We start from the raw sequence: 24,775 nt of genomic DNA, 5'->3' as shown, positions 1-24,775 counted from the left end.
ATTTTTTCCACCTCTTTTGATCTTGATTTTATGTTTGTGTCTCCTGCTTTAAATTGTGCGAGCCATTTAGCAAGCCAACCTGAATCTATTTTTCTCCTTCAAAAGTAGGACATGATCCTCCGTAAAGGAGGCTTTTTCTTCCCCTCTAAGAAATCATCATGAGCCTCCCAGCTGCGCTTGGACTTGCCAGGCCCATTCACATCACTGCCCTGATCTGTCTGGTTAACACAATGGAATATGAGAGGGTTCCAATCAGTTTCAATCCCTCGTTTATTCCGTGTACCAACCCCTCCCGCCCCCACCAAAAAAGGACAAGAACGGCCCTGCTCTTTGGACTTCCAAAGCCAAAAATGTTTCCACATAAGATAACAATACTTGAGGCAGACTCCATCTAAGATGACAATACTTGGAGCAAACTTGACCCAGGGCCATAATTCTCTCTAAGCCATCCTAAATGTTTATTTTGAAATAAAACAAGCATTAACTACAGTGATAAATTGTATTTCCCAAAGATGACTCCAGAACTATTCCCCACATGCCCCTTTGTGACCTGACTCTGCCCCTCTTCCATTAAGAGATGGGGTCTTTTCCTCCACCCCCTTCAACTACAGCAGGCTCTGTGATGGTTTTGACCAATAGGAAACAGTGGAATGTGCCAGTCCCAGGGATAGCTTGTCACTGGCTGGGTACTTCTACGTCATGCCTCTTGGAAACCGGTCACCATGCAAGGAGTGGGACTACCCTGAGAAGACTGGGCCGTGAGAAGCCCCAGCCACGTGCAAAGGGCCTGGGGGATGAGATGCCACCATGCGAGGACAGAAAGAGAGGTCCAGAAGCATGGTGACAGGTGCTTGGGAAAGCCATGCGGAAGGGAACCCCCGGTCCTGGCTGTCCCAGCTGTTGCCATGTAGATCACACACAAACCTTCTTGAGTCCTTCCTCATTCCCGACCTTCAAATCATAAGCAAAATAAAAACCGGAGGTTTTCAGGTGTGTATGGGGCAGTACCTCACTCACCAGGTTGCTGTGGGGATTAACTATTTAATGCATGAAAAGCCCTCAGTCCAGTGCCTGGCACACAGTAAGTGTTCAAAAAAAGATTATAATTGTTCGTCTGCCAAGTGGCACAACTCAGGAGTTTTGTGTCACACCTGCACAGGGAACCAGCTTTCTCAGGAACTCTCTTGTGACGCCATTCCATAGTCACACAATGTAAGATGACCTATATAAACAACGTACTCAGCAGGTCGTTTGTCTTCCTGCCTTTGTTGGCCACCTGCCACGTTGCATGTGGTATGGAAACCACATACATACGCATATATGCTGTGTAGCTAGAGAGAATCATGTCGTGTCAGGCTGGGCCCATCCGTTTCTGGGCAGAGAATCCCACTGGGAGTTCCTGGAGAAGGTCTGCTGCTGTACTCACGCCCGACTTGGGCCTAAGCAGCTGTCAGGTGGGCGTCACAGGCTCAAGGAAGGAGGCGAGTTACAGGAAGGAAGGAGAAAAAAGCAGTCAGTTTTACACCACAGACACTCCTCGTGGGTTTCCGCGGGTGCAAAGGTCTCTGAATACCCTCCGCGCTGAACATCATTGCTTTTTTGGCAATTCTTGTTTTCCTATGCACATACTTGAACACTACCCGTGTGTCTGGTGCCGGGTTCTCTATCCATCAAGCCAGCGTGGACTGAGGGCCCAGTATGTGCAAAGCGCTGTGCAGGCGTGGGGTCTGCGACCCTCAGCGTCAGGCAGGGAAAAGGACACCACCCCTTTCGTGGGGTGCGGACGGCAAGCATGAAAGCTTGCCAGACAGAGACCCTGCTCCTTTCACTTTTCGGATATCAAAGAATCAGCCTGCGACCAGGGGTGACGCACGCCCTGCCTACTCTCTCTCTGAAGTGGACGTACCTTCTGCAACTCTCTTATTATTACTCTTCTCGTCCCTGCCGGCTCTGTCCCTTCTTGCCAGCTCCCCCTCTCTGCCAAATAAAGGCTTAGTAGGAAGGAACAGATCCACTCAACCCAGGAGAACATTTCGATGTGGAAACAAGGAAGAGCTAAGGGGGAGTCGGGGGTCACGGCTGGAGGATGTGCGGCCCCGGACGAAGGAGGGAATGATTTCCTGGCCTTTGAAGATGTTGAACCTCCTGACAATCAGAGCCATGCCAAACGCCTCCGGCAGGGCTCAGGACAGTCACGGGACAGCGGGGAGCTGGAGCTCAGAACAGAGCCGAGTCTGACTGGGAGGCCGGTCTCCATCTTTGCAATAATGGAGGTGGGAAGGGAGGCACTCCGCACTCCACGGGGCCCCATCCTGCCTCAGTTTACTCGCAATTAATTACAAGACAGTAACAAAAGTTAGGACACGTCAGCCCTGCAGGGCAAGCAGGACACTCAGAGATGGGGAAGATGACGACGGTAAAAAGGAGAGCACGTGACAATGATCTTCACCTCTGTGACCAATTGTTATAAATGGGTGGCAAGGTGGTCAACAGTTGGGAGCCCCCCTGTTCTCCCGGGGGGGAACCGTACCCGGGTCAGAGCCCACCCCGAGAGCTGGGGAAGCAGAAAGGCCCTTGCGTTTAACTGGGATCTGGAAATAAAATCATTTTAGGATTCTAGGGCATTCAGAAAAAAAAAAAAAAAAGGCCTTCCATTAAGTGCAGGAATTCTCTTTCTGCACTGGGCCTTAGAGCACCTTGGAGTCTAGGAGAAGGCAAAGAAGACTGGCCGAGCTCCCCCTCCACAAAGATCCATTTCCAAGAGCCACTCAGCATCTCAACAGCAAAAGGAAACTCTATTCTCTCAAACGGGGGTGTGAAGCCACGGTATCTAAACATTTCCCTTGCCTGCCAGATTCTATTTCAGCCAGTTTTGCTTCCCCCCTGACCCTGCCCCAGCTTGGGATGTATCCAGGCTAAAGTATGCTTGTCCTGATACCAAGAACACCAAAATAACGCGACACGCACAGGGCCCACACACCTCCTGATATCCCTGAGGAGGGATTCAGGCAGAGAGGCAAAGAGCCATCCTGCAAACCACTCACCTATCCAGGTCACATCCACACCGGCTGGGACAGATGTGGCCTCTGCCACCTTGTGCCAGCTCCTGTTGTGCCCCGGTGCCCAGAGAGCCACGTGGCAGAAATAGTAGCCAGTGTTTTCTCTGTTGACATCTCGAACCAGTAAATGGTAGGAGCGCACATCCACGTGACTCAGAGCGACATGAGGAGAGCTGTGCACCAGAGAATCACGGTCCAGCCGTGCCAGCACGTGGGCGCCAGGCAGAGCGTTGTCGGGCATCCTGCTGAAGTACCACGTCACCTCGGGCCGGACGTCATCCGCTCGGTCTGTCGTGATGTTGCAGCTCAGGTCCAGTTCCTTTCCTTCAGCCACAGATGTATTCCTGCCCACGGCTGCTCGCAGAACTTGAAAATTAAAAACAAACACGTCTCGGTAATTTGCATTATGTTTTCCCCTTCCACACACCCCCTCCCCTTTAGATCACCTCCTTTTACGTTCTTATGTACGGCCTTAATGTTAGAAGGCTCTGTTACAGTTTCAAGTGCTTGAGAAATATTTATCGAATAAATTAATGTGACATGCCACATTTCTTGTTATTTCATAAAAACAGTAACAGCAACAAACACATACATGTACTATATGCCAGGCACTGTTCTGAGCATGTATTAATTTATATATTATAAACATTACTTTTCAAAACAACCCTATGAGGTAGTTACTATTTATTATTACCTCCATTTTACTGATAAGGAAATTGAAGCACAGAGAACTTAAGTAACTTGCCCAAGGTCACACAGCTAGTATGTGGCAGAGCTGGGACCCAAATCCAGGCTGTCCGCCTCAAGGGACTCTGCTCTTAACTGATACACTATCGTTTAAAAAGAAGTCTGCTGAACCTCGTAAACTAAAATTATACTTTTTCTATGTGCATGATATTAGGTTGGTGCAAACATAATTGTGGTTTTTGCATTGTTGAAATTTGCCAGTTGATACTGGAAGACATTCTTAAATAAATGTGGTTATGTCATATATCATGTTAATGCACATTTCTCGCTTTACGGGTTTCTTTTTTTTTTTTTTTTTTTTTTTTGGCTAATGACTTATTACTTGCGGTTTATTTTATATTTATTTTAGACTATGGAGATGATGTCAGACAAAAAGCAAATTCGAGCAATTTTCTTATTCGAGTTCAACATGGGTCGTAAAGCAGCAGAGACAACTCGCAACACCAACAACGCATTTGGCCCAGGAACTGCTAACGGACGTACAGAGCAGTGGTGGTTCAAGAAGTTTTGCAAAGGAAACGAGAGCCTTGAAGATGAGGAGCACAGTGGCCGGTGATCGGAAGTTGACAACAACCAATCAAGAGCAATCATCGAAGCTGAGCCTCTTACAACGACACGAGAATTTGCTGAAGAACTCCACATCGACCATTCTATGGTCATTCGGCATTTGAAGCAAATTGGAAAGATGAAAAAGCTCGATAAGTGGGTGCCTCATGAGCCGACCGCAAACCAAAAAATGGTCACTTTGAAGAGTTGTCTTTTCTTGTTCTACACAACAACAAATCCTTTCTCGATCGAATTGTGATGTGCGACGAAAAGTGGATTGTATACAACAACCGGCGATGACCAGCTCAGGGGATGGACCGAGAAGAAGCCGCAAAGCACTTCCCAAATCCAAACTTGCACCAACAAAAGGTCATGGTCACTGTTTGGCGGTCTGCTGCCTGTCTCATCCACTACAGCTTTCTGAATCCCGGTGAAACCATTACGTCTGAGAAGCATGCTCAGCAAATCGATGAGATGCACTGAAAACTGCAACACCGGCAGCCGGCATTGGTCAACAGAAAGGGCCCAATTCTTCTCCACGACAACGCCCGACTGATCGTCGCATAACCAGTGCTTCAAAAGTTGGAACGAATTGGGCTACAAAGTTTTGCCTCATCCACCATTTTCACCTGACCTCTCGCCAAACGCCTTCCACTTCTTCAAGCATCTTGACAACTTGTTGCAGGGAAAACACGTCCACAACCAGCAGGAGGCGGAAAACGCTTTCCAAGAATGCCTCCAATCCCGAAGCATGGATTTTTACGTTACAGGAATAAACAAACTTATTGCCCACTGGCAAAAATGTGTTGATTGTAATGGTTCCTACTCTGATGAATAAAGATGTGTTTGAGCCTTGTTATAACGATTTAAAATTTACAGTCCAAAGCCGCAATTATGGTTCCACCAACCTACTAAGACTTAGGTGATTTTACAGAGAAAGGATAGTTCAGTTCTAACTGGTACATATTATTAGTTGGGGACTAAGGGTAGAGGTTGGAGGCTGGAGTGTAGGAGGTGAGGGTGAAACCATCTTTTGGGTGAAGGGGGGGGGGGGGAATCCTAAACAGAAGGACCAGGAAAGTGAAACCAGACAATACGCTTTATGAGTCAAATTTTCAAAATGCAGTGTAGTCAGAGCATTATTTATCCCGTTGGACAGACCACCTTCAAGTTAAGCAGAAAGCATACATTCTCAAACCAAAACAATGATTTGTGGAGTATCATACCACTGAGCTCTCTCATTAGTGTGGATGATTAAAAGTACACTGTATTTAGATGAAGCCCTGAAGTATTTGGTGCCACCGTCTCGAGGCAGATGTGGTTCCAGCATTCCCTTGTCACAGCTCTTTACATGGAAACATTTTGCTTTATTTATGTGGGGGGAGGGGGTGGTAGGGGGAGGTTTAAAAAGAAGTTGAACATCTGTAATCAGAGTAGAAAAACATTTAACTCGTGGTAATGCTCTGGGAACAGCTGCTTAGATGACACACAGCCAATATCTCCCAGGGGTTCAAATGGAGGCACAGCCCTGGTCTTCCAGCAAGAGTGGCTCAGCGTCAGCTGATGTCCCGAGCAGGCTCAGCAACAAAGGCTGGTGCCCAGTTCAGAAAAGGCCCAACCCCTAAGCCCATGCCCTCTGGAGAAAATAGCTTCCATGTGAATATGCCAAAGCCTGACAACATTTCAAACAAGTGTTTCAGGCCAAGTTCAAGACCCTCCTTGACGAAGACAGAAAATGAGGTGGGCACAGTAATTAGAAACAAGAATGTGAAGTCTAATTTATTACCTCCACCCACACTACAAATTCTTCCTCCTCCTTGACTCTTTTAAAAGTAATTGGAGGATATCTTTTGAGAGTCAGTATGGAAACGGTTGCCCCGAGCCTGCGCTGCGGTTTGAAGCTTCCCACCTACAACGCCTGTGCCCAGAGACCCTGGAATACTGCTGCTGAAGGCCCTCTGTGCCGGCCGCCAGCTACTGGAGGTAAAAGAAGGCTCAGGAGGGAGCCAGGTGAGTGAAGAAGTGGTCAGTATGGGGCTGTGGACTGTACGTATGGAGAATACAGTCTCACGTTTAGGAATAACGGCAGAAACACCTCTTCAACTATACTTGTCTAGTTCACACTGTACTTTTCTCTCTATAAGTGGCTAAATATCTTGTCACACCACTAACCATTGTTCCCACATCTTGTGGAGTGGGGTGGGGTGGGGGTGGGGAATCACTTGTGGGAAACAGGAAGGAATGGGCTAAAGGAAAAAAAAGAACCAGTTCTAAGGGCCCATAACGCCAAGAGGGGACCTCAGACAAAGCCTGCAGTGGTTCAGGCTTTCTCCTACTGGATATTTACTGAATCCATAAACTAGACACTAAAATGTGCATGAACCTAAACACTCCTAATATGGGGAGATACTGCCACCCAGGTAACACAGCCCGACCATGTAAGTAGCTTTGTGCTGTTTACCATAACTATGCAATAACAATATTTAAGAAGCTAACTATGCATAGTGCAGGTGTTCGCAGGAAAAACACCAGCACTCCAGGGTGGGGGTTCTTAACCTGGGGTCCACGAATAGGATTTAGCGAGTCGGTCACATGAATGAGAAAAGAATTGTGTCTTTGTTTTTACAAATTTCTACTACAGCAGCTCCTCTCATTATGAAACTAAGCAACAAACCAGCATAGTTTTATCTGTGCCTAGGACTTTGCCCCAGGAGAAGCCACAGATACCTTCACATCGAGTTACAATTGTTGCAAATACCTTAACTGTCCTTCACATTCGTCACTACTTAGAAACCCCAGTAGTTGTGAGGCTTGCCACTATGTCTTATTATTTAATGCACTGATAAAGCACAATATTGCTATATATATAACAAATCTGTCTTAAACTATTTTGATGACGATTTCAACATAATTGTTTTCCTCTGTCATCCTATGTATGTATTTTATGAATTGAAACATGAGAATTCTGAGAAAGGTCTGTGGGCTTCAAAAGACTGTCAAAGAAGCCCATGATACAAAAAGGATATGAACCCCCAGGCTCAGGTGAGAGCCAAATGCTATTCCCTGCCTAACAGATTCAGAGTACTGACGTCTTATAACTAGGTATTATGGGTTCTGTGGCTTGTTTAAGGTAAAACAAACAAACAAACAAACAAAAACGCCTTCATGACTGCCATTCCTGCATAAAGAGATAACTTGTGGCAAATCTGAAACTCTTAAGCCTTCCACCCATTAAAACCGTCGTTTGGTGCAAGCTGAATGGCTGAGGTTTCTTAGGACAGACTCCAGGCAGGTAACTTCTCAAAAGGAACGTGACCCAAGTCCATCTGGAAAGTGACTTCCAAGGCCAGCGGAACCAAGACTGACCGTGCCGGGCAGCCCCTTTCTTCAGCAAGAGCACCTCCCACCTTCATCAACAGCCACGGTCACTGAACCTCAGTCCTGCTTTTATCAAGTCCAGCTCCTGTGTGGTGGTGCAGCAGCTTGCAGAGGAAAAATGCTCCCCGTGTACACTGCTTCCTGCTTTCCTTCCCATCTGAGCAAAAGAGTGGCCTCACACTCACTTTTATACTCAGGAAGTAAGTCCAGACAAGGGCGTCTCAGTTTACAAAACAGGAGGCAGCAGCTATGGCAGCAAAATACTCTGAGATCAGAAGATGTGAGACTCCCAGAAAACCAAGGACCTTCATCCAGCCACGGCAACATCATCCTGAAATGGGATCTTGACACTTTGTCTCTGCCAAAGCGGGAAGCTCCGTGAGGCCTGGGAACAATCCTCCAGCACCTCCGACCCCAGAGCCCAGGACACAGCTGGTTGCCTGGGTGATCCTTTGATTTTTCAAAAGGCTGGTTCACACATGACAGGACAAAAGAACTTCTTGCTTATAGACCCCAGGGCTGGATGCTCCTGGCCTATGTGTCATACAGGAAATAAGAAGAGGCCCAGCCCCAGAGAACTCCTCACCTAAAAGGGGACGGCGTATCTGAGGGAACCTGAAAAGCACGCCTAGAGAATCCATGTTAAAGGGGAGATTTTGGGGTGAGCCAGACACACATTCCCAACAGCTGTGGGGAATGGCAGATCCAGAGCTTTGGAAACACCACTCAGGAGAAAGCCAAGGGAGCCACGTGGGGGCAGTGCCACCCCAAAGCCCCTCTGGACACCAGGCTGGACCTCATTGTGGCACTTAAATGGATTTAATCCTTCAGTCAAAAAACTGTCTTCGTATCATATGGACAATGCAGCTTCCCCTGGGTTTGAATCCAGATGAAAAACCGCTGCAAAGCAAAACTACAGGCATAAAGCACAAAACGAACATGCCCTCCCCTCCCCCACTCAACACGTGGCCTCACGTGAGAAGCAGAAATCTTGTCTGAAAAAGATGGGGCGGGCTCCTGCTTAGTTCTGCCATTGGTCAGAAAATAAGATACAGTTTAAAATACCCGCTTTCCAGAAGCTCACCTGTCGGCTGCATCACCACGGTGGCCACATCCACGGCTTTTTCTTGAATTTCTTGCCAGTTGCCCTGCTCTTCGATCCACTCACTGACGACGCACCTGTAGGTGCCCTGGTCCTCGGCCAGCGCCCGGGACACGGAGAGGCGGTACCCGTCGCTCCCCACGGTGTCCAGGCGCAGGTCTCCGCTGTGGTAGCGCTGCTCGTAGCCCGGGCCCGGGCGCAGCCGGCCCTCGTGGGTCAGGGCGAGGACGCTCCGCCGGGTGGCGCGGTGCCGCAGCTCCCACAGCAGCGCCAGGTGCGTGTGTAGCGTGGACGCAGTGGATGCCACGCAGCGCAGCTCGAAGGGCTCGCCCTGGCGCAGGCTCAGGCCCGGGGAGGGCGGCGGGCTGGCGGCCACGCGCAGGGAATCGGCCAGCACTAGGGGCAGAAAACAGACTGTCAACGGGCCACCCAAGCCCCCAGCCCGGCAAACCCCCATCACCTTCTGAGCTGACCAAGGCTGTGAGCAGGGACAACTTCCCCCTCCCCTTTCTTGATGAAACGCCTACATTTCCCCATTTTGATTCATCTGTGATCGCAATTGACTTTCTGACTTGAAAATAAGAGGCCCTAATAAGACCCCCTGCTAAAATTGGTGTGTGTGTGTGTGTGTGTGTGTGTGTGTGTACTCTCTTTGAGGAGCTGGGCCTTGGGGATATTCTTCTGCCACCCTTAAGCAACGTACTTTGCCCCTTTGTGCCTCAGTTTCCTCATCCCTGACAAGCAGTGAAAACGGGATGTATTTCTGGGAGCTGACTGAGCGTTCCCAGTCAGGGATGTGCCCTGGGCAGTGCTGGCACTTAGCAATCACGATAAAACAACTGGTTATTACCGTCAAATACTCCTTTATTAGGACACGGGGAGCCTGAGGGATCTTCCAAGAGTTAAAGCAATACAATCCACAGAGGGGAGAGCCAGGCAGGCCTGCCTGTGCCCTGCGGCCCGGGAAATGCCTACGAATGACTAGAGTGGGCAGAGAGCGTCTGCAGGTTAAGAACCCATCAGGGAAAGCGGAAGCCTCAGCTCTCTGCTCTATCAAGGCCATCTGGAAAAAGGCGGGGCTCCCCCACAGAATCTAAAAAAGGGAACCTGAGATAAAGCAAAGTACTGGTGAGTGCTATTGAGGAAGGAAAGCGACAGTGAGGTAACCAGAGAGGAAGCCTCTACGAAGGGGCAAGGAGAGTCTCCCAGGCTTGTCTGTGAGCTGGGTAAGAGATTCCTCGAACACCAACCACTGTTCACGCTCTTTGGTTTTTACCCCCATTCCACACTCAGAAACTAATCTGGTGTCTTTGAGAAGGGACTCCTCTGGATAACAGAAAAACTGCTACATCTTTAGACAAGACCCAGCTCTATTGCAAAAGGAATACGGTGACCTTCTAGTATATACATCAGTCTATGATTCCAGCCGACATGACTCATTCCCCAAAGCCAGTTTATCCCTCAGGGCACAGATAAACAGCTTTAAGACCCACGAAGCTCAAGGCCAGACAGATCCTGGACCAGGCACGGCAGCCACCAGGGCTCCACCTGGGCAGCCAACGAGTCTCTTTCGTGGGCCTTTCACCTGCTTTCCTGACCCAAGGAAGGGCCTCTCCTTGCTCCTGTTTCTAACGCCTGGAGATAAAACGGAAAGACACTGGGATGGGGCGGAATTCTCCTGCTGCCTGTAACTCCTCAAGGGGACACAAGGGCGCATCTAATCTCATGAGAGCGCAGCATGTGTGTGCTGACTGTAAAAGCAATGCATCGTTCAACTGCAGGGCAAGAATGTGTTATGGGACTTTTTTCTAAAAAACATCTGGGATTTTCTATAGGAATAAGAGGTAAAGGAAGAAGTCGATTTGATGTTTCAATACCTATGTGATGGACATGGCTGTTTTATCACCTCATGAGTCAAATAGGGGACAGTATCTGAGATAGGGCAGGGTTCTACAAATCATTTTTATATGGTCATGCTCATTGTCTACTTTCCCCATCCTTAAATACACTCCTATCCTGACATGAATTCTTTTTGGAACAAGTCAGGGTACAAATAAATGCATAATTAAGTAATAAAAATAAAGACGATAATAATGTTTCTATTTTGCAATCCCCAAATTAAAATTTTTGTTCTTGCTCCTTTACTAATTAGCTGTGATTTTTGGGCAAGTAATTCACTTATGCTCTTCCATTTCCTCATGTGTAAATTAAGGAAATATCCTGCCCTATTTTCTTCATTGGATTCGGAGAATTGAATGTGTGAGTAAACCTAATTGGGCCTGGAAAATGGAAAAATAAATGGAAATAAACCCAAAAACAATGCAGATATATAAGGTGTGATACTTGCATCGCCAGGCCAAAGCTTGCAGTGTCTCCTCATAAGCTAGCAGTGACCACATCACTGTCTCTACATATAACGCATACAGCCCCCCAGGGCACTGCGCTGAGGCTTGACGTGTGCTAACTCACTTCGTCCTGACCGCCTTTAAACGAGGCGCTGTTACAGAGAAAGCTGACGGAACATGCCCGTGGAAGCTGACAAGGGCTAGATATTACGGAGAGCTGGGCTCTCTACCACTACACCCTGCGGCTCACCAGCCAGGGGACAGTTCAGAACCATAGTGGAGAGACGAGAAAGGACCCTCCGAGGCCATCTGGCCCATCTTCTGCCTTTGAGCAGGTAAAACACGATTATTCCATTGGACAGAGGATGGAGCAGAACCCCAGAGGAGTTAAGTTGCTCAACAAAGTCACCCACCGTCGAGGGGCAGAGGAAAGTCTGGCCCTGGCATGGCCACCCCCCACCCCCCGTGAGGACGTACCTTTCACCTGCACTGTATCCTCATAGTTGCCCTGGACCGTGGCATCCGTGCTGGGGGTCGAACATTTGTAGTGGCCTTGGTCAGAGGGCTGGACGTTCTTTATGTGGAGCTCCACGGCGTCGTTGGCTGTTCGTCTCAACAGGATGTCACCCCTCTGCAGGCGCTCCCGGTACAGCTGGGCCGGGAAGCCCACCTCCCAGGTGCTGGCGAGCTCCACAAAGCTGGTCCCCGAAGACGAGAAGCTCCAGTCAAAGTTCTGCTCGCTGGGGCCGTCATAGTCGCTGACGTTGCAGGGGATGACCAGCTCAGTACCCACCACCCGCGCCAGGCTGCCGGCGGGAACTCTCACCACGCGCCCTCGACAGAGAGCTGCAATGACAAGAGATGAAAGGTGGGTCTTGGATCACGCCAGCTGCTCCTGTTTGCAGGCACGTGGCAGAAACGTGACAGCTGAACAGCTGGGGAACATGGTGTCCTGCCTGTGCGTGTACAGAAGGAGGGAAAGCCCATCCCTGGACCCACGAGCGAGGGGTACACCCCTGAAATGAGTACGTCTCACTCCACAGTTTCCTAGGATTGACAGGGAGGAAGATAAGCATGAAAAGTAGGCTGACTCTAAACCTGAATAGCTTCTTCTCTCCTGTTACTATGTAAACGTACCACTCAATGTGATGTAGAAGTATGTTAGGTTTTGTGAGAAAGAAAAGGACACAGCTAATCAAGTATTTACACTTCTGTCCGCCGGGTATCAGCCCTCCTCCCTGGAGACCATTCCCTGGGGCGCCTGGGACCTGATTTACATTGATGGATGCCAATTGTTAAATCTTGGAGCAGCCTGCTGATAAAATGATTTAACTCCGATTATCTGACATTGCCTATAAATTAATTTTAAAATATGACGACTCTACCGAGTATTAATTTTCTATTTTCTGGCTCATTTCTTTCTCTCTACTCTTCACCCTGATCTAAATTCAGAACGAGGATGGGAATGCGCAAAGGGAGAGAGTACCTCGTCTGGTGGGTTGCTGGCTTGGGTATTGTTAGGAATGTAGCAATTCAACTTGCTGGGGACAAAGCCAGTGGACAAAGCCAAACGTTCACTGGCATCCCTGCCCCCAGAACACAAGCCTCTTGTAGAGCCCGTAGGGACCGTCAATTGTGGGACTTTTAAGATGTCTTCATTGCAATGAAACGCAACACAATTCCGTAGCATGCTTACTATCTGTGTTTAACATTGCAATTCAGACCAAATGGACTTGTATGGCTCCTCTTGGGTGTTCTATAAGTAAGCAGAGCACTAAGGTCTACAGGAAAAAGCATGGACTCTGAAATCAAGGAGATGTAGGTTTAAACTGGGAGGACCTCCCACCTTTGGCTTCCTCAACCATAAAATGGGGCAAGAAGGTCTCACTGAGCTGATGAACTAAAACGCCTGGCTGAGAGTCTCTCATGTAATACGAGCTCAATAAAATGGGGACTTCTATTACTTATTTTCAATGTTGTGTTTTCCCTGAGCTGAATTGTGTCCCCCTGCCTCCTAAAACTCATGTTGAAGGCCTAGCTCCCAGTACCTCAGAATGTGTGACCTTATTTGGAAATACGGTCATTGCAGATGTAATTATTTAAGTTGTGATGAGATCACACTGGAATAGAGTGGGCCCTTATTCAATGACAGGTGTCCTTAAAAGGGAGGAGGTCTGGACACAGCCATGCACGCAGAGAGAACAGCATGTGAAGATAAAGGCTGAGAAGGGGGTGGTATATCTACAAGCCAAGAAAAATGCCAAGGAACACCAAAGATTGCCAGCAAACCCCCAGAAGCTCGGGGAGAGGCCTGGAACAGATTCTCCCTTACATACCCCTCTGAAGGAACCAGCCCTGCCAACACCTCGACTGCTAGTCTCCAGGACTGTGAGACAATAAATTTCTGTTGTTTAAGCCACCCACTCTGTGGTACTTTGTCACAGGAGCCCCAGCAAAATAATACACAATTGTTGCTTGTTTTTCAGTGGTTTAATTCACGCTTTTCAAACTCTGGGTTGCCACCATTTAGTGGGTTGTAAAATGAATTTATAGTAGTTACGACAGCATGTGTGTATGTTTTTATAATGACATTAAACAGAACAGAAAATATTAGAGTCCATTACACTTAGTAAGACGCACTTGTGTCTCATTAAGTTTTGTTAGGCAAACAAAGGTATATGTATCCCCGATTATAGGTGAAAATCTTTCATCCTAATTTGTGTCAGGGCAAAACAAACAAACAAACAAAAAAGAACGCTGAGGAATGCTTTTGCAAAGCCAGCTCTTGTTTTCTCCACCCATTATCATTGACTTTGAGAAAGAAAAAGGAAATTTCCATATAGGAGACACGGTGATGGAGACAGTCGGCACTCAGAGTAGGGGGCGCTGGTGGCCTTCTCCTCCCAGCCCAGCCAGAGCAGGTCCTGACTGTTCTCCAGTTCTATGGAAAGCTGCTGCACCCCACTTCACTCTCCATAAAAACAAAGGGACTGGTACTGGTAACTCAGAACGATGGGTCACATGTCTTCCCATGGAGAACAGTACTACCAACCCCAGATACTCTCAAGGGGTAGTGCTGGAACATGTTGTGACTTTCTTCTTAAGGCAACGCAGTGCCTATAGGATGATGTCCATGACCTAAGGCCTAGAACTTCCAGCAAACGCTCACGCATGGGTGCTGCCTGGTATTCCTGAAGTGCCCCTCAGATGGGCTGACCCTGGGATGGACACTGGAGCTGAAACCAAGTAAATCAGAATCCTCCCAGCTCATTTTTGCTGAAAATTCTCAGGAAGACACCTATCCTTTCCTCTGGAAACAGGGTACTATACAAATGATTTGCTCTGAAGCCACACGTGGGCAGCCCTCCCGACAAGGTGAGGAAGCGTCTACAGCAGAAGACCCAGGCCGACAATCCAGAACCAGAGAGAATGTACCCTAGTGACCTGATGGCATTATGTGAGCCACTGGATCCAGCCTTCTGGATCATTCCACATTCACCCAGACACCACACACACACATCCTTCTTCAGGACATTTTCGTTTCTTGCAATTCCATTCACCTCCACTTAGAATCCTTAATCTAATTCCTGTCACTGGCAGCAGAGGGTGTTGAAATAATACATAACTACCCAGCAGCGAAGCCATCATCACCCCAGTTCACAAGGGAAATAGCTGATCTCTTTTTTTGCCGCTGTGGAGATTCAGACCATTCTGAATCTTCCTAAGAAACCTGCCAGAAGGAAGTGTCAAGGTGAAGATCCGTCAGAGGCTCCACAGCCTCGTGCTTACCCTCCACGTGCCCAGGTTTCCTCATCTGTGACATGGAGACAATAGTCACCACACACTCCATCCTTAGGAGTCTGAGGATGAAACGGAAACTCCAGACAGGGCTGCCACGTGGTAAGGGGACGTGGTTTATCGGCTTTGCAGGCCGCCTGATCATAATCATTGACCTCACTTCCTTGGCAAGGTTTCCTCATGTGTAAATCTTTCAATTCTTATCCCTTGTCAAGAAGTTGACCAGGGTTGACAACTGCCCAATGGGGCGCTCAGGCATGAGATGACGGCCTTTGTAGGGTCCTTATCTTTATTCTTAGTGATTGGAGCTTGGGAAACTGATCCAGTCTCAGCTCTCCAATCCTACCTCCACATGGTTGCCCAAAATCACCCTTTTAACACACAAATAACGTGTCACTTCCCTGGTCCAAAGCCTTTAATGGCTTCTTATCACTTACAGGGTACCGTCTATCTCCCAGGCAACCCCACTACCATCACCCTGGTTTACGCCACCTTCTCTCTCCCCTGAATTATTATTGCACAACAACCTCCCAGCTGGCCTCCTGGCTTCCGCTCTCCACCTCTACTCTCAACACAGCAAAGTGACCTTTTAAAAACTTAAGTTGTATTCTGTTACTTCTCTGCTCAAAACTCGCCAGTCATTCCGCATCTCACTCGGATAAACCCAAAATCCTCACAGAGGTCTCATCAAGGCCTCGGAGAATCTGGCCCTCTGTGTTTCTCGAACCTCCTGCTCCTCTCCCACTGGCTCCCTCCACTACATGTCAGCCATGCTTTCCTCCTAAAGTTTCTAGAAGAAACCAGACCTGCCGCAGCCTCGGGGCTTTTGCATGTTTCCTCAGTCGGGACACTCTCAGACCCCCCTGCGCTGGCTCTTTCACCAGCTTCAGATCTTTATTCCAATGTCACCTTCAGAACAAGGCCTTCATGACCACCTGAAAACTGCACCCCCATCCCCTCCATTCTTGCTCTTCTGGCCAAAGTGTCTTCTTCTCATTTATCACTAATATACTTTATATGCATGCATATTATTTTTACAATTATTTATTGTCTGTCTCTTCCCACTAGCATCTAAGTTCCATAAGAGCAGTGCTTTTTGTTTGTCTTGTTCCCTACTGAATGCAGTGCCTAGAACAGGGCCTGGTACACAGTCATTGTTCAATAAATATTTGCTAAATGAGTGACTGAAAAAAAGGCATGGAAGATGATTCACGGCCTGGCCCATGGCTACCACTCCAGTTTCTCCCACCATTCTCCCACCCTGTAAAGCTTATGCTCCAACAAAACAAATGACCCCTCATTTTCTAGAAATGTGGTGCTCTCGGTTCTGGGACCCGCCCAGGTGGCCCCGGGCATTTCCCAGGAGTGGTCATGGGACCTTTGCACCCCATGACCTCTGCCTCTGTGCCTCTTGGAATATGCTCCCACCAATCTCATCCTCCTGCAAGAAGCAGCTCCAGCACCACCTGGCCTGGGAAGCCTCCCCCCCCATCTCCCCTGGGATCACTCAGGCACTCCCACCTCCATGTTCCAACTTAACCTGCGAAAGTACCTTCAATGCTGGCTACGTTCTAGTGCCGCCGGGAAAAGCAAAGCAGATATGAACAGATGCCAGAAAGATCAAATCTAATCTAAAAAGATATAAACCAGGGCCGTGTCTTGCATGCAGAACTGAGCTGTCCCCCTCATCCATGCAAATCAAGATTTTAAACTTTGGTAACAGAATTTCAGCTTGTTACAAGCAATCTGGTATTTAGCACTGATTTCTTGTAATGGTGCTAAATAACAGCTAATAATATTTTTAAATAAATGTAACTTGTAAAAAAAATAAAGCATATGGCTCTTTTCAAATCAAAACGATTATCTGCATAGCCACACGTTGCCAGTTTTTGTCAAAACCTCTTGTAAAAGTTGATAACTAAGGAGAAAAGAATGAAATTTTCCTCCGGTTTTCTCAATTCTACCAGCATTTCAAATTAAGAGTCCCAAACACTTTGGTACCTGAACTGTGACGAGGCTAGTTCTCCATAAAAAATGTCTCTACTAAGTAGCAACTTTAAATTATGGTTTCATTTATTTTCAGGGGTCAACAAAAGAAATCTTCATATGAAAAGCATTTGCTTATCACCCTTAAAAGTACCAAGAACAACGTCATGCTGTTTGATGACACAAGAATCCATATGATAAAATTCCCTTAGAATTCAGTACCAGAAAATTGTACCTGTTGGTGGACCATTGTACATTCTTTCCCCAGAAAACAAGAACCATATATATCCCTTCCCACTCAAACCAGTTATCACAGCCCAGAGGACCGCTGATGCTCAAGACAAAATAAGGGGGCTTTAATGTCACGTGGTGCAGTGGTATTAAGGCCTCTCTGCCAAACCATTAGCAATCCCAATTACTAAGTGGTCCAGCACGTGTAATGCCCTGATGAGATCAGACCCTTTTAGATAAGGTGCAGAACCCTCATTGCCTCCCACTTCTTTTAAAGAAAAATTTGCCTAAGCCTACAAAAAAAAACATAAACCAAATCCACCAAAAGCCCAATACAACTGTTATTGCTAGTTTCATCTCTTTCCTCTATCCCAACTTCCAAGTCCTGTTTTCCAACATATATGGAATCCATGTGTCCTTTTGTACCTTAGCTTCAAGGAAGTCCTGTACCAAATATGATGATAACTATGGAAACTACCCACAGCTTAAATTTCTAATGATTATCTCCTTCCACTGTCTCTATATCTTCCCCTGCCTTCCCAGCTACCCTTGTACTTTTGATTTTTTTTTTTTACCTTTAAAGTTTTCATTGCATGTACATGTACATATCATTGCAAACTGCCTCAAACACTTTTTTGGGAGGAGGGGATGTAAGTAGGGTATAAATTTCAAAAGACCAGTAGTTGAGATTTCCATTTCAGGATAGAGTAGCTTATCCCAGGCCTGAGAACAAGATGCGTAAAATACAAGAAACTGATAACTGAATGCATCGGTGAGCAATCCAAGTGTCCAGGATCAGGGGTCCAGATCACGCCAAGGTAGAACACCAATGTTCACTGCTTTTTCTCTAGATATGCCTGCCAATTTTTAGAGGTGTGGGCCACAGATTTCAATAAAGTCAGTAGCTCAGAGCGGCCAGCATCTCACGGGACCAAGAAGACAACTGTGGGAGTTGGGGCTACTAAGAAAGTCATAGTTTGTGGAGCCAAGATCCTAGGGAAAAGACAACAGCAGGGAGGCAAGCACACTGCTTTGCCCCTCAAAGCAACTGACATTATGAAAATGGCTTGGGGTGGGGGGGATGAGTGGCAGAGAAGCTAAGCAGAAAGTAAATACTAAGAGGCTAAAAGGTTAAGAAAGTGTTCAACCATCTCAGTACTAGGGAAACGATAGTTGGAATTCCCAGTTCACACAGGAAGGCAGACTATAGTAAACACCCCAGACTCTCAACTACTATGCCCTTGGAGGAAGAGCAAAGCTGAAAAACCAATTAGCTCTCATCAATACTGAAACCCAGTCTCAAAACATCTCAATTCCTTATTAGACTATGGTGAGCTTCTCTTACTCTACAAGCCTGCCAGAAGAAGAAAAAAAGTAAATCTTGGGGAGAAGATAACATCATACAGACCTGCTGTAATTTTTCAATATCCTATCAAAACTTACCAGACATTCTATACGACACGACCAAATGACTGAAAACAAAAGAGAAAAAAACAGACAATAGAAACAGATCCACAGGGATCCAGATATTGGTGTTATCAGATACGGACTTTTAAATCACTGTGATTAGGTTACTAAAGAAATAAACAATAGCATTTCACTTCTTAACTGAAATCTATTAAAATAATCAAATTGAAATTCTAGAACCAAAATATATACATATACACACGTGTGTGTGTAGCAGGGGTGCAAAAAAATGTATACACATGACTTACATTCATCTTTTGTTATCGGTATATATTGAGTATTAGAATTTTAACACAGTTTTCTCCTTTCTTAAAATGTGTATATATTTTTTTGGCACCCTCTGCATATATATCATTGGAAATTAAGAGCTCAATAAATGGCTCTGATAGCAAATTAGATGCAGCAGAAAAGAAGTCAGTGTAACTTACCCAGGGTGTCAAAAAGGATGAAATTCACAGAAAAGAATCTAAGAGACCCATGAGAGACAGTAAAAAGCTCAAACGTGTTATGGAGTTCCAGGAGGAGGAAGAATGTGGTCGAATTAGGGAGAATTCATTTTTGAAGAGATAATGGCTAAGATGTTTCTTAAAGCAACAAAAGACATGCCACAGATCCAAGAAGCACCACGTATCATAAGCAGCATAAATACAAAGAAGACCGCACCTCGGTACGTCACAGTATAACGGCTGAAAGGCAGCGAAGGGAGCAATGATATAACTGATGGCTGACTTTCAACAGAAAACATGCTCATCAGACAATGAAATGACATCTTTAAAGTCATGAAGGAAAATAACTGCCAAGCGAGAATTCGACACAGAGAAAAATCCTTTTTAAACAAGGCAAAATAAATATGCTTTCAACCAACTCTCAACAAGGGAAAGAGAATTAACAAAAAGAAACACTATAGAAACACCAACAAAAAATATTAAAGGGAGTTCTTCAAACAGAAGGAAAATGATCCCAGAGGCAATCATGGAAAGATACAAAGGCATAAATAGCAAAAAGAAAGGGTATCTGTGTGGATAAGTCCACTGAATATTGATGATATACTACAGTATTAGTAATGTCTGCTGGAATTTAAAATATATGCGTAATTAAAATATAAAACATCAACAGCACAAAAAGTGAGAGAAAGAGTGGAATAAATGGAGCTTAAATGTCCTAAGGTCTTGCATTATCCCGGTAATGATAAAAGGGCCACCAGTAGACACCAAGCAGTCAACAGTGTATATTCCAATCTCTAGAATAACCACAGAAGTGAAAGAATGGATAACAAATAACTATTGGGGAATAAGAAGCAAAGGGAAATAATAAAAAACACTTGATAAATCACAGAATCCATCATTTCAACTAAAATCATGTATTTATTTTGTGATGTGTTCACTTTGATTCATCATTAAATAAATATCTCTCAAGAAGACTGGGATAGAGTAAGAGGAGGAATAATATACTGTGTCTCCCTTATATGCCACGCACTGCAGTACATACTATTCCTAATTCGTCTTAATTAATCCACAGAACAGAACCGTAAGATAGATCCTACCACCCCTATCACAGAACGGAGGAAACAGGACTGAAACTGAGACTCACAGACGTTCAATAACTTGCTCAAGGTCATAACAGCTGTGAAGTGAGGGCCTCAAAGCCACATATCTGGCCTATACATGGCACGGTCAAGACAAAGATGGGCTGGGATGCTTTGCCTTCAACTGTGTTACTGATATGGCTACCTTCTGTTGATTTTGCCTTTGCTCTGAGTAGAAAGAAGAAAGCTTGAAATTCCCTATAAAATATTTCAAATTCTCCAAGGTCAGTGTAAACCAGACAGGCAGCATAGTAACAGAAATGAGTTCCTCAGAGAGAAATATATATTCTCAATACGAAGTAGACAGATGAGAGAAGCAGAGAAGTGGGATTGTTAAAAATACCTTCCAGGTTCTTCAAAAATTTTTCTCACCTACTACCTTCATTATTTAAAGTGATACTAGCTTAAACGTCACAGACTTTCCTATTCAAAAAAAGGTAAAGGGAACTTTATTCCAAAATCATATAGGAAGGGCTTTTTGGAAGCCCACTGCTCTGACTTTTCAGCAGTATAGATAACTAACAAGCAAGAGGTAATAGTTTGCAGATTACCATTTGCCCCCCTTTGAGGTACTCAAGAAAATAATTAAATGCCTTCAACTTTCCCCTGTCATATAGAATGGATAGGGGTAGGCAAGAAAAGTCAGGCAAGTTTTTCAAGGTAAGCTATTCCTTCAAAGCTTATTTCAATAAGAGCTCTCCGTGAGGAATCATTGAGACAAGCTAATGAAGACTAAACTGTATTTATCTACCGTCTTCCACCCCCTCGTGATATCCATGGGAAATAGATTTTATTTCTTGGGGTTATCACCAACATTATTCTAAATCAAGACCTGCAGAGCACAGCAAAGGACTTTTGCAATTGTTTCTACTATTGCTCAAATTTTATCATCTCACCGAGCTGCCTAGAAGCCAACAGCCTGACTCTCCAATCGGGGCCACTTGGAAAATGAGTATTGATTGGCAGTTTTGTATCTGGTGGTACAGGTGGAGCTGAAACGCTGAAACTCAACAGCTGATGTTATTTTAATTCCCTTATAAAAGGACAACCAAGTCCCTTTTCCTGAGTCTTTACAAAGCCTTTAAGACGGACGGGGGGCCTAAAGATTTCCACATGGAGTTCCTAGTTCACATGTGAACTAGAAATGAACACATAGACAATCAAACCTGCAAACTCTCCTAGCACCTATGTTGCAGTATCTGACTCAACAAATGAAAAACCTTTGTCTCTTCATGTCTTGCCACTGAGAGGCCTGGCAGGAAGGGACTGTGCCAGCTTTCATCTAGACAGTTCCTAAGTGATGAAAATGCAGCATTAAACAAGTTACAGCCAGCAGAGAACGTGTAATGAAATCACATATGGCAGTACTTCAAAATCCCATCTGAACGCAAATAAGGTTCTACTAGAGGCCTTATAATCATTAAAAAAGAGAAAAAAAAGGTTCAGTTAAGACCTCACTGAAATACACTTGGGAAACATGTTACTCATTCAACAAACAACTGAGCAAGAAGCACCAATGCTAGATGACAGGTGAGAGAGAAAGGGAAAATGGCCTTATATTTGATATGTTAAGGGACTTATACATGATATGTTAAGGGTCAGAAAGTGTACCAAAAAAATTATAATATAAGAAAGGATGGGCGGCTGGATGGCTCAGCTGGTTAGAGCGCGAGCTCTAAACAACCGGGTTGCCAGTTCAATTCCCATATGGCCCAGTGAGCGGCGCCCTCCACAACTAGATTGAAGACAAAGAGCTGTGGCTGAGCTTCTGGAGGGGCAGCCAGGTGGCTCAGTTGGTTAGAGCACAAGCTCTCAACAACAAGGTTGCTGGTTCAATTCCCACATGGGATGGTGGGCTGTGCCCCCTGCAACTAAGATTAAAAACAGCGACTGGACTTGGAGCTGTGCTGCACCCTCCACAACTAGATTGAAGGACAATGACTTGGAGCTGATGGGCCCTGGAGAAACACACTGTCTGTCCCCCAATATTCCCCAATAAAATTTATTACAAAAGGAAAGGATGGAAGTAACCAAAGAGAGGTACTAATAAGTGCCATGGACTTCAAAAGTGAGAGTGTGTCCATCCAAAAAGATTAGGGAAAAGCTTCATGCATTGTCAACATTTGAACTGGGCTTTTGAAAAACGGTTGGTGGGGAGGGAAGGCTGGACAGGACACACTGAGGAGGAAGGTGACCAGAGTTAAAGGGGGGAGCCCTTAGGAGAGGACCTGTGGGGGTGGTGAAGAGGAGGGTGATTAGAGCAGACGGGGGCGGACCCAGGGGAGGTCAGGCGGGAGCCCTCTACAAGATGACAGAGGTAATAAGAATCAAAACACAGGCAATGCTGGGAATGGGGAAGGCAGCAGATCTGAGAGCCATGCTAGAAAGATCGACTGATACGGAAGCCCCTAACAGATATCTGAGTCCCACATGAATGTGAAATCACATGCATGGAGCGAGGGGGGTGAAGAGACGATGTGGAAGTCAGAGAGGTGACTGAGGGACAGAGTACAGAAAGAGAGAGAACGGAACAAAACCATAGCAAACTCCTATCTCTCAGACACAAGCAGAAGAAAAACAGCACAGAAAAAGAAATAGTGGCCAGTGAGAAAGAAAACCAGAAAAGTCTATGTCCCAGCCGCCAAGGGATGCAAGAATTTCCAGGAGGGAGGGTGGGGAGTAACATCGACTGTTTCACTTATAGACAAACCCATCTGCTTGCTCCTGGTAGATGCCCAGCTCCGAAGGCAGAACCTGTTTCTTACCCAGATCTGCATCTTACACATTCCTAGAGCAGACTCCTATTACACTGGTATGTTTCAGTCTGAAGGAAAAATGAACAAGCCTGCGGGAAAGGCTAGGTAGACGGGTGCTGAGAAAAGCCTACTGAACTGAGGACCTACTGAAGTGGTCATTGGTGACGTCCACAGAGGTGCACTGTCAGTGATGTAGTGTGGGGCTTGGAGAGAAAGAGCCAGAAGCAAGGGAACAATCAAACATGCAAAGAGATAGGGCACAGCCATGAAAACGACCCCAAAGCAGGTGTAGGGATTCAGAAGGAGCCAGCCCAAGATGTGCTTCAGTGGTATGCAGATTCCTTGGCGCTAAAGGCAACTTTAGCCTCAGGCTCAAGAGAAACTGCCCCTCCCTTTAATTACAAAAAAAAAAAAAAACTTGAATGAGGGGCGTAGCCCATGAGATTACCAATGATAACCTCTTTTGACTCATCTACAGAGTAGAACAAACCTCTATTTACTAAACATCTGCTCTTCTTATCCTCCTGCAATGGCCCTGGGAAGCCCCAAGGCACTCTGCCTCATTCCCTAGCTCAGAACCTATGTTCCCTTTCTATTTCTGAACCTCTCGGGAATGTGGGGTCTCTGACTCACTCATCCATGCAGGGTTCCCATACAGTTTCCATGCGCATGTATTAAATTTGATCATTTTCTCTTGCTAATCTGCCTCACGTCTATTTGATTATTAGACCAGGCAGAAGAACCTTGAAGGTAGAGGAAAGTTTGTTTCTTCCCCCCCCCCGCCCCCCACAAGCTCTGGCTTGAGCCTCTGGGTACATAGGAAAGCCATTTACTGAGATGAGGGAGTCAGTTGTATCAGGCAAAGCTAGAGTTCTCTCCTGGCTGTTCTAAGCTTGAGATGCCTGTTAGACAGGAGAGTGGGGGGTACAGTGGAGTAGGCAGTAGACATGTATGCCTGGAGCTGGGGAGGGGGGTGGGGTCCAAGCAGAGACAGTCATTGAAGAGCCATGAGCACACAGATGGTGTTTAAAACCACAGGGTGCCTGGGGTCACATGGGGAGACAGTATACACAGAAAAAGGAAAAAAAGAGCCAAAGATAGAGCCCTGACTTTTTTCAGAATTTAGGAGAAAACTGTAGGTAAAAATAGAGAAATGTTTGAGGCAAAAAGCTTGAGGAACCTTAGCTTGGTCTCCCTTGTGTCCGTCAAGTCGGAGAGGGGTTAGATGTTGGAAATACATCATGGGAAAGGTTTCGAACAAGCAGTAGGATTATAATAGGAAACCATCACAAAATGAACACAAAAGAGGCCTAAGGTGCAGTAAAGACACCCTGACTTTGTGGGGAAACTCGGGTGGGCAGGTTTGGAGATTTTCCTTAGCAAGATAAGGCTGAGGCTCAGAGATGATGGTTGGGGTGGATCACTCAACTACGACACGAGGACGGACACAGAAATGTGGCAGGGGAGCCCCAGGACGCTAACAAGCTCATTGCTGAAGTGCTGACCACCAGGCTTTGCTCTGGATCAGAGCCCAGGAAAGCGAGAGTGGCCTGGTGGACTCGAAAAAAGGAACGTTCAAGATTGGGGGCTCACAGCAAGGATGGAGACAGACACGAGGATACTGGAAAGGAGTAAAGGGAAGAGGTTATGGTCACAGGGGGATATATCAGAGTTGACAATCAAAAGGTGACAGAATTCAGAGTGACGACAAGGTCCAGACGTGACTGTTAAATCTCACCAAGTGTGCTATTTTTCCAGGGACCAAGGCACTCCCT

The 24,775-nt window shown here is 46.2% G+C and overlaps 1 protein-coding gene across 1 annotated transcript in view; it reads right to left on the bottom strand.

The window, feature by feature from the left end:
- Positions 1 to 24,775, bottom strand: part of PTGFRN (prostaglandin F2 receptor inhibitor) — a 69,397-nt gene that overhangs the window by 28,962 nt on the left and 15,660 nt on the right. Inside the window, exons 2-4 of the mRNA XM_019730614.2 lie at positions 11,655 to 12,023; positions 8,815 to 9,228; positions 3,045 to 3,425 (exon numbers count right to left, since the gene is read on the bottom strand). Of these exons, the coding sequence (XP_019586173.2) occupies positions 3,045 to 3,425; positions 8,815 to 9,228; positions 11,655 to 12,023 (1,164 nt within the window). The remainder of the gene's footprint in view (positions 1 to 3,044; positions 3,426 to 8,814; positions 9,229 to 11,654; positions 12,024 to 24,775) is intronic.

Source organism: Rhinolophus sinicus, linkage group LG14 (assembly GCF_036562045.2).
Source record: "Rhinolophus sinicus isolate RSC01 linkage group LG14, ASM3656204v1, whole genome shotgun sequence".
Lineage (NCBI taxonomy): Eukaryota > Metazoa > Chordata > Mammalia > Chiroptera > Rhinolophidae > Rhinolophus > Rhinolophus sinicus.
The sequence above is the reverse complement of the archived record's forward strand: the minus strand, read 5'-3'. Positions and strand labels throughout refer to the sequence as shown.